At 34.1% G+C, this 10,760-nt stretch overlaps 1 protein-coding gene across 4 annotated transcripts in view; it reads right to left on the bottom strand.

Moving 5' to 3' along the window:
• Positions 1–679: 679 nt before the first annotated feature.
• MIER3 (MIER family member 3) overlaps positions 680–10,760 on the bottom strand; it is a 30,741-nt gene continuing 20,660 nt past the window's right edge. For all 4 annotated transcript variants that reach the window (XM_074282476.1, XM_074282475.1, XM_074282477.1 and 1 more), the window contains exons 10-13: positions 9,016–9,110; positions 5,108–5,235; positions 4,854–4,996; positions 680–4,730 (exon numbers count right to left, since the gene is read on the bottom strand). In XM_074282476.1, coding sequence (XP_074138577.1) covers positions 4,273–4,730; positions 4,854–4,996; positions 5,108–5,235; positions 9,016–9,110 — 824 coding nt within the window. In that variant the 3' untranslated portion in view covers positions 680–4,272. The remainder of the gene's footprint in view (positions 4,731–4,853; positions 4,997–5,107; positions 5,236–9,015; positions 9,111–10,760) is intronic.

Here is a 10,760-nt window from a genome sequence, read left to right as displayed (position 1 = left end):
AGTCTGAATAGTCTGAAGCATGCTATTTTTCTTTGGTCACTTTTTTGTTTTAGTTTGTCTTCTCATACAAAATAATATGGAAATGTTTTACATAACTGCACACGTAGAAGCTATATCCAATACCTTGTCGTCTCAGAGGGAGGGATAGAATTTGAAACTCAAAACTGCAACTAAATTTTTTTTTTTTTAAAGCTCTATTCTGTGAATATTTACATTTTTAGACTAAAACACATTTAGGGAATCTTAAGGAGTTCTTGAACGACTTAAAAGGTTTAAGGTGTGGCAGCCTGGTATAGTGGCTAGAGGGATGGCTTTGGAATCAATGGGACCTGGATTTGAGTTCTCTTTCTGATACAGAATGGCTATATGATCACAGGCAAGCTAGTTAGCCTCTTAGTCCCCCGAGGAATTCCCTAAAATGATAAATTCCCAAAGTTATCCATTTCCACAGATGGAAGGGGAAGCTACACTGGGAATTTCCCACACCAATGACATCACAGCCCCATCCCCACCATTTATTATGCATCCATCCTAAATCTCATTTACTCTAAGAAAATGATTGTTTCTGAAGCTGCTATAATTCAAAGAGAATTAACTTCATCTATTGACATAAAAAGGATTTTTGGCCCCTTTAATTGAAAAGTCATCCATTGCAAATACACAGACAAACCAAGGGAAAAAAGATTTCCAGATGTTTATTTCTGGAACTGTACACCAGGTATTAAAGTACAACAAATACAAAATAATGCTCAAAAAAATCAGTGTTTATGTACAAATATTAAAGTCAATGCAACAATAGCGACTTCCTCTTGAACATCTGATACTAAAACTTGTTCTGATTGTCACTAATTTATCTCATACTCACAGGGTACTTATTTCAAACTGGGACAATTGGAATCACTGGTCATCTAAAAGGAATAGTAATACCTACCATATTTTAACAATATAACTGCTAAGAGTTTCCTCCTTTTAGTGAAAAATTAGGAACTTTTTAAAAAACATAGTAACCATGTCAATATTTTTATAAATTATTTTCAATTCCCATTTGTAGACAATGTGCTTGTAACTCTGGGCAAACAATCTCCTTGTTGGTCAGGCTTATTCATTAGTTTACATTCAAAGTTGAGATATTTACTAGAGACTTTGGTTAAATTAAATAGTATCACTATGCTCTACTAGATCTGAAGTTCTCACACATTTATGACCCTCAATTTTAAAAATTAAAAAAAAAAGGAAATTGCACAATTCTTTGACCTAATTGTACACACTTCTGTATTCTTCAGCAAACAGTATTGTACATCCTTCAAGTAAATTCAGCAGTTGACCATGACAAGAGGAAAACTAAACATTTAAAAAGCTAGCATGGAAAAGATGAAATATGACTAACAAAAGAAAAGTATTGCTATCATCACAGCACCAGTTACACTTCTAAATGAATCAGCTGTCCTCGTCAGATTCCCTGTACACAAAGATATCCACCAACACTGCAATTGCTCTTCATGGATTTTTGGTTTGTTCATATGAAAAAAAATGCGGCAAAGGAAAAAAAGAATTCATCACAGTTTGTTATAAGAATTGTGCTTCAACAAGTAAGAATAAAGGCAATAGTTTCTTCATATGACTGCAGCTCAGTTTTCTTCATGCTAACTCTTAAACGCAATTCTTTTAATAAACAGTAACAAATTCTCCATTAAGATATTTAAAAACTGAGAGAAAAATAGATAAGTCCAGCTTTTAAAAGAAAATTCAATAAATAGCTATTTTACATGGATAAAGTCATAGTGGTACAATTTATGAATGTCACATCAAGCATGCACAAAAATGGTACTATACATGGCAGAAGTAGTCAGAAAATATTGAATTAGATATCTAAAAAGATATGCAGAATTTACATGTATATACAAAATCTTGCAAATTATTGCCTCATTTTAACAAGGAATTAAAAGTAAACGTTACCAGCTAGCTAGCACTCCCCAAGAGGCTAAAATCAGATTGGCATTTAAAAATCTATTATACTAGCCGGAATTCATTTTTCTCTCATACCATTTTCTGGATTTTGGTCAAAAATCTTTATTAAATAACTAAAGTGTCCATTCAACTTGCTGACAATCCAAACTTTAGATAAGAAACTAGACCGTCTCCATCTACATCAAGATCCCAGCAATGCATAGATAAACTGAATATATTACTGCATCAGCTACTGAGAATGGGCATGTTCATTTAAGTGCAACTGGTATTAGCATTCAGTCATCTTTGTGTAAATGATTTTATACAGACCAGCCACTGTAAACCCAGAGTTAAACTCAAATGCATAACAATGGAAGATTATGGCCAGTATTTTACTAAATCACATAAAATGTGTTGATTTTAACAAAAGAAACAAGGTACAAAGTTTAGCACAAAAACACAGCAACAAGAAGCTGACAACTTGGCTAAAAATGTCACAGAGTACAACACAGGGCCCAGGCTACCCGTTATTACTGTGTACTTACAAGAATTATTATATATCTTAGATGTATGTTAGTGAACTGATTTTAAAGAAGTTATCATTTTAACTACTTTTGTTCACTGTGCTAAACTAATGCTGCTTATGGTAGATGTGCTATTGCGTAAGCACTTCAAAAAAGCAATCTTCATTTCAAATGCTGTAAAGAAAAACAGGACTGTGCTTCATCCAAAATTAAGGATGTCAATGCAGTTTACAGTTTGTATAATAAATACCCTCCCTTTGCAACACTATTGTATAAGGTCACTAAATTCTAACTCAGCACAACCTTGAAGCGCCCTATACTTAACAAATATCACTAATGCAGCCAAACTTTTAAGATTTTTATATGTAACACAACTAGTGGCAATAAAAATGTTACTAAAACAGTGCAAAGAAAAAAAACCGAAGGAATTCTACTGCATTTCAACTAAAGAAATTTTTGTCTAATGTGTGAAAAGTCGTGATGTTTATTATGTACTAATATTGTACTACACATTGTTTTAATTTGCCCCGTAATTTAATGGGTATGCATGTATAAAAAACAAAATCACCCAACACAAAGTCTCTGAAAATGACTTTTCATTTACAATGCATTTGGAATAAAGGTAAAATTGACTTTAAAATGCATTCAGACATCTATCATTTTCCAATAATTAAAGTGGCAAAGTACCAGATTTGAGATAATAACTCATTTCATATTCTAGATATAATTTAAGCCCCTGAAAAGCTTAAAATATACTTCAAGGTTCTACTGCATTATGTGTAAAATCTAGACGGTCCCTCCTAAAAGTAACACTTGAACTGCGGTACTCCAAAAAACTTATGAGGTGTCCCCAAATGTAAACCATGTCCGAGGAATATCCTAGGCTCTGCAGACTGTGCCTTTCTATGTCAACCGCCTTAGGATATTTCAAGTTACACAATAACCTGTGTAATCTGCTATATTACAATTTTGGAAATTTTGGACAAAACACCATCAAACACAATTATCATGAAGCTTCAAATTTTAGCCTGTAAGTTAAGTACACAGAAACTCCTGGCAGTAAAATGACTTGTTGTGTGTGTAAGGTAGCCAGGGCCTAGAACTTCACAGTCTCATCCGAGCAGGGGGTCTTCATATGTCTCACACACATCCCCTTGTGCTGGCTTCCATAAAGATGGACTTGCTGTTTTGTAAACCGAAGTGCTCTAGTTTAGTATCACATGAGAGAAGTTTCCATTTAAAAAACATCCTTGCATGTTTGTGCAGTTTAAATTAAAGAAACCTGCCCCTGCTTATATTTAATTAAAAAAAGAAAAAGAAAAAACCCAAAAATGCTACATCGCACAGGGATCAGGACTGGTACCTGTAAACATTGTTATTCCACTGCATCCATTACGGCAAAAGGAACTGACTAAAAGAAGCCACCCCATTCAGCTCAGAACTTCGGTGCTGGTTTTGAGATGGTGGCCCCTGTCTACAGGCTTTAAAAGAAAATACAAAACAAAACAAAACATGAAAGGAAAAAAAAAGAGAGAGAGAGAAAAGCAGAGCTTAAAGCTGCGCCACAGAGTTCATTCTTAGTCCCAAACTCTGCTGAACATCATAGTTCATTTCCACATTTATGGATTGAAAAATGAAATTACTCTTGATAAATCAAGATATAGTTCTATACATACAAAGACATCACTGATGTCATAGTGAAAAAGGTTCAAACTTCCAGTGAAAGACTAAGCAAACCTGATAGCTCCCATCAAGTTTACTGGTTCTGCAGACCCACGGTTTTTGGAGTTTGCCGTTGAAATCACTCTGAGTGAAGGGCAGTGTGTTGATGGAGAGTGTGGGAGTTGATGAAACCATTTGTCTCGTTTGCAGAGAGACTGCTGAAGTCAGCCACTGAGACGGCCATTTTGGCACTGGTAATATGATGCGTGTGATTTTCAAAGTCCACACCCAGGTTATTTACAGAAACATCATTTATAAAAGACTCAGGGACAGCAATGCCCATTTTTAATCTCTTTGCTGGTCTTTCTGACTCTTCACCGCAGATGTTCATAGGGTTTAGCTCTGAATGATAAAATCCAGTCTCGAATAAATTAAAACAATCACTTTCACCATTGCTAGGCAGGCTAAGTAACTCTTCTGTTACAACAGGCACATGATTTACTTGTCCCCGGGGCAAATTGCCCAGTGGAGGAAAGCTGTCATCGAGGCAATTCACGTCTGTCGAGTTGCAGACTGTAGCGACGCTGTTGGTCAACGCTGAGAGAGAGAGAGATAGGGAGAAGTTATTCTATTTCATCTTTCTTTCTTATTGAAGAATTATCACAACTTTTGTGTAACTAGATGTGTATCTAAAAAGATAAATTCAGATGCTGACTTTACCTGTCAAGTCGCTGGCAGTGAAGGAGTTCAGGATGCTTAACTGCTGGTCAGGAAGAGGCTCGGTCCGGTTAGACGTTAAGGCTGAAGAATTTACTGCTCCCCCGAGAGCTTCTGTTTCATCTACCAAACGATCCATGTAGTCCCTGGAAATGTACAATCATATTTCACTACCTATCATGGACACACAGTAGAATTAAAACATGAAATTACCTACATTCAAGGATGAGTAAGAACTGCACATCTCAAATACTTACGTGACTCCTGGATGATGGTTATATCGTTTTTTTCCAAATCTTGTTTGTTGAGCAAAGTAATCATAACGTTCTGATTTCTTCCACATGTAGTAAAAAGCTACACATTCAGCAACAGTTCTAGTTCTCACCTAAGAAAAAAACATTCAAAAATCTCAATCTTTGGGAACTTTTTTTTTTACCATAACTAGAATTTTTCTCCTACGTCAAGATTGGAAATTTTTCAGTCCAACCCTCTACCTGATAAAAGGAATGAATCCCTTCCAGATCATTCCCAACAAATGCACTCTTAGCCTCTGCTGGAATTCTTTACAGTTACACAGAAACACCTCAACAGTTGTAACTACAAGTTCTTCCTTATGTAAAACTGCAAACTGTCTCCTTGTAACTTCCATGTACTAGCCTAAGGTCTCCCCCTTCTGGGGCCACCCAGAGCAAAATCTTATCCTTTTCTTCCAGCAAAGCTTCTGGAATATTTGAGATCTACTATCATGTGACATTTAAAACTTTAGCATCCCAAACTAAAAATTCTTTCATTGTTCTGGTTGTCTTCTAAGTATACTTTTGTGGTCAACCAGAACTATTCCCTACTAGTAATTTTGTTTTTCTAAACCTACATGTAGGATTTTATATTTATATCTATTACATTTCACCTTGATGAATTTGGCCAATATTCCAGTCAGCTGAGATGTTTTTGTTTGGTTATCCAATATATTATTTGACTCTCCCAGTTCTATGTTATCCAAAAACTTAATAAGAATGCTACATATGTTCAACTAAGTCAACAATTAAGATATTAAAACAATTTCAGGTCTTGTTTTTTATACTATTGACACAAACATGTTTCTGTATTAATGGTTACTTAATACTTGCATTTTAACTTGCTTTGGTCAAAGGAATTTCTTCACTTAGGTATTCCTCCCCTAAGAATGGCATCACAGGTTCCTACTTACAAATGTATCCTTAAATGTTTATTATTTCAAACAGCAAAAACATATTTCTTATTAGCAATTTGGAGTATTTAAAAATACAGTTGTTGGCTAGAGACCTGTGATTTTAATCATGTAGGACTCCAAAATAAGGAAAATTTTCACCAATACAAGTTAGTACCTTCAATGCAACCTAGAGATTTGGAAAGTTGCCTTAAACAACTTAGAATTAAGTTATTTGCCCAGGCTCCAAATGACTATCTCTATGGTCTTATATATTTGTGTCAAATCCCTATATATTTTGGATATCAGACTTAAAGTGGCTTTTCCATTCTACCTATCAATTCTATTGAGGAAAAAGGTATTTTTTTTTTTTTAAGGCATAATCAGCATTATCTATTTTGTCCTTTGCAATCACCTCCTTCAGTTGGTGACAGAGTTGGAATTCAAACCTAAATCTTAACTCCAAATCCAGCATTCTTTCCATTGAACCATAAGTATTTTCCTAATGTTGAACAATCCTTTCATTTCTAATATAAATCTAACTTGATTATAATAGATCACATTTTGGGGGTATATTGCTATAAACTTGTAATTAAAATTTTACTGTCAATATTAATTTGTGGTAATGGAGTGTTATGATTCTTTTTCTCTTTTTTATCCTTCCAGACATTGGGCATCAGGATCTTAAATAAATCATGCAAAGTCAAGGCAACAAGCATTTTTGTTAAACATCTTCTATGTCCACTGTTGTGCTAAGCTCTGGGGATACAAAGAAATACAAAGGACAGTCCCCTCTATTCAATGAGCATTAATTTCACTTTTAAATCTTTCTTCATTATTTTAACTTAATTGGGTTGCCTTTGTTTGACATTAGCATGGATTAAACATAATGAAATTTTTCTTTTCTTCTGATGCTTTATGGATGCTGTCATTCTATACTTTGTCCTGTTTTCAATGCTTCAATATACTTGATCAAGTTTGTGGAATGACTTCCCAATGTATTCATTAATGAATCTGAGCTCCCATAGATGTGGGCTCCCTCCAAAATGCAGACTGCAAATCATTTATGCATAACTACTTTATGGGACCCTTGTTCAAGTTCTTCCATAAATCTGATACAAAGCATATAATCAATGAGTTTACAATCCCTTCTCTTGAATTGTGCAGTAACCAATGGAGCATGCATTATTTATTCCTCAACCACATTATGTGACCAACTAATTTTTTAAAAATTTATACATTTATCTGATAACTTCTTTTACATTCTTTCTTCTGTGCAATTCTTTGTAATGTATTGTAGCCAATTCACTGTCACCATGCATGTAGATCTCTATTGCTCTTTAAGTAATCCTAATCTTCAATTCTTTAAAAACCATGGTATTCTACAATTATCCATTAAACATCAGTGGAACAATATTAGTGTTAAAAGATGGGCCTCCATTTTAGAGAAGCTTGGAGTAATTAAAAGAATGATATAATTTCCCAAAGGCAAGGCTGTCCCATGGTGGATTCAACTTATAATCAACTTGCAGTCTACAAGATTGTATATGTATATATTATTTACATATCTATCTAGATACAGATATACAGACATACTGATTGATGACTTGATCTTCCCATTTTTTTTTCAGTCTCTCTACAGGTTTTTCAGTGATACCTTTCCTAACTGAGTTCTCCCCTGTTCCCCTTCTTTGTTGTTATTCCCTTGTTCTACTTTTAGCATTTTTCACTATTCTGAGGTGATGTAAAGAAGCTATTTAGATAATCTTTTTCATGCAGCCATGTTGTTGAAAATCCAATATTAAAATTCTTTAAGCCAACAATCAAATTCAAAACTATTCATGTACAAAATCAGCCTCTCAAAATATTTTAAAAGCCTGCCCTTCCTAAAAAAAATTACAAAAAGACCAAGTTAAACTAGATTTTTTACAATCTAGCTAGCAAGTATTTTTTCTGTAATTCTTTTAACTAAGAAAGGAAGACAAATACAAATTAAGTTTTAATTCATGTGATATTTTCCTTACAAATTACTAGGATCATATATACAAAAATATTTATAGCAGCTTTTTGTGATGGCAAAGAATTGGAAACTGATAGGATGGATAACCATTAATTGGGTAACAATACGATGGAACATTATTATGTTATAGGAAATGATGAAGGAGATAAGTTTCAAGCAGATCTGGGAAGACTATAGAATGCTGCAGAGTGAGGTGAACAAAACCAGGAAATATATATTTTGAAAAGATATCAACTGACAAGACTCAGGAACTCTGATCAATACAATGGTCTATCACAACTCCAAAGGATTCATGATATAAAATGCTATGTCCCTCCAGAGGACTGAATTGCCTGCAGACTGAACCCTATTTTTTTCCTTTATTTTTTCTGCTTTTTTTTCCTTAGAACATAATCAATGTGGAAATGTTTCATGTGACTTAACATGTATCATATTTCTTGACTCATGAGTGAGGGAGGTGGCAGAGGGAGAAAATTTGGAAATGAAAACAAAATCAAATGAAACAAGCCCCAAATTATTATGATATGGCTCAGGATCATTTAATTATCTCTTTCAGAAAAAAAAAAAGCTGAATGTTGAAGATCATTCGAGACTTGTATATAGCTAAAAGTCCTTGTCTGACTAAGAACATAAGAACTAAAAATAAGATATCCTTCTTGGAAGTAGAGAACAAGTTCTGAATATTAAAGCATATTTTACTATAAATGCATACATGAAAATAATATGTGAAAACAATATCCATGCTGTTGATGATTTTAAGGGTAAACAAGTCGTGACACCTACAAGTGAGTTCTCCTGGGGATGTTTAAAGAAAAACCAGAATGTAAATGATAAGGAAGCAATAATCAGTTGTTCCTTCCCCCCCCCCCCCATTCTTGGCAGTATCTTGATAAATGAGTTGCTTACATAGATTTCATATTACTAAACTCCCTCTCTGGTCCAATTTGCATAATATTTACCTTATTCTTCTGTATAAGATGAAAATCTTTCCCATAAATCAGAAGGGCATGTTCAAAATTTCTGCATTCTTCTTCTGTCCATGCTGTCATCTCTTCTGGAAAATCATTAAAACAGAAAAAAAATGATTTATAACAATCTATTTTGTGTGAATTACTGAACCTCAGAATGTTTTTCCTATGAAGTGATAAAATCCAAGTTCCCAAAACAGAACTCTTATTTTTTTTTTTAGCATGTTTTAATTTAAGATCTTTATAGCTGATAAAATCTTGAAATATGTTAATGTTAAATTCTGGGCATACACTCTTGCCATTATTTCCTTATGTAATGCTAACTGAAAGTAAGAGAGAATCATCTCAAAAAACCAAATTACTTAAATTTGCTTTCATTTATTTTGGTAACTCTCACATATGGACTTCAACCAACCAACATTTCTACAATTCCGAGAGAGAGAGAGAGAGAGAGAGAGAGAGAGAGAGAGAGAGAGAGAGAGAGAGAGAGAGAGAGAGATGTGTGTGTGTGTGTGTGTGTGGGGGGGGGGGGGGGGTAGATTGGGTGAATGGCTTGTCCTACCTACAAATGGTAACCTTCTGATTAGGGACAGCCATCTTTATTTATGCTGAATAAAATACAATCATCAACAATTTATAGAAATTTATTGACACCTACCATAAGTGAGCACCACAATAAAGTTGAAGTTTACCCTGGTTCTTGATCCCAAAGGACTTGAAACATAAGTAGTTACCAGAGCTCAAGAGAGGTTGGAACATCATCCAAACAAGGTAGCCATCAATTTTACAATATAATAAAATTTTTTACAATGTAATTAAGACCTTCTAAATGCTACATTTATGTCCTCACAGATTTGTAATCTTATCAGTCAATCAATTAAACATTTATTAAGCACCTTCTAAATGCCAGCCACTGTGTTAAGAACAAAAAATAAAAAATAAAAAGGAATGAGACCTGAGGAATGGTTGCTCCCATAAACTTCATAATTATATAAAAACACACAGCACATATAAATGTGTGTATATGTATGCATGTATGTACACACATATGTCAAGAAAGACTGATACTTGGCAGATTAAAAAGACAGGAAAAAACCCATAAAAATATTGATGGAAGTAAGTTCTACTTTTCAATGGCTGTTTATGATGACAAATTAAAAAGTGAGAGTGAGGGTACAAGGACAAGTTTCAGACTAAACTTCTTTAGAACAGGGGCTGTTTTTGGAGTGATGCCGTGTATAAAGAAAGTTCTTAATAAATGCTTGTTGAATTAAATTCTCTCTTTCATATCTATTACCTAACATTTTAGTTAGTATTGTCACAGGGGCAACATGATTTGATTCATATTCACACTAATTAAGTGCTTACTTAAAATGCACTGTTCTGTGGAAGGCAAAAAACTTAAATAAGATCATAGTTCCTGTCTAAAATGAAAAAAATCAAGTTGCAGAGGTACTGCTCTAGCTCCCTTGAGCATCACTTTCACTCCTGGGACCAGTCTCTATGAAACCCATACATGCTGCTTTACCTGGGCTCAAAAGGTGAGCAATAATAAATCCAACAATTGATGGCTGATTCTTTTGAATAAAAAAAAATTTTTAAAGCTCTTACAAAGACAGCTTGTTACAGACGATTTCTAATAGCTGGTTCTGGCATACTATTTTTGGTTTTCATAGTTCCCCCTAATACATAATATATTACTTAGTGTTATTATGACATTGCACATTTCCAATGGC

The sequence above is a fragment of the Sminthopsis crassicaudata genome, chromosome 1, assembly GCF_048593235.1.
Source record: "Sminthopsis crassicaudata isolate SCR6 chromosome 1, ASM4859323v1, whole genome shotgun sequence".
Taxonomy (NCBI): Eukaryota; Metazoa; Chordata; class Mammalia; order Dasyuromorphia; family Dasyuridae; genus Sminthopsis; species Sminthopsis crassicaudata.
Note: the sequence above shows the minus strand (reverse complement) of the source record. Positions and strands in the feature narration are given on the sequence as shown.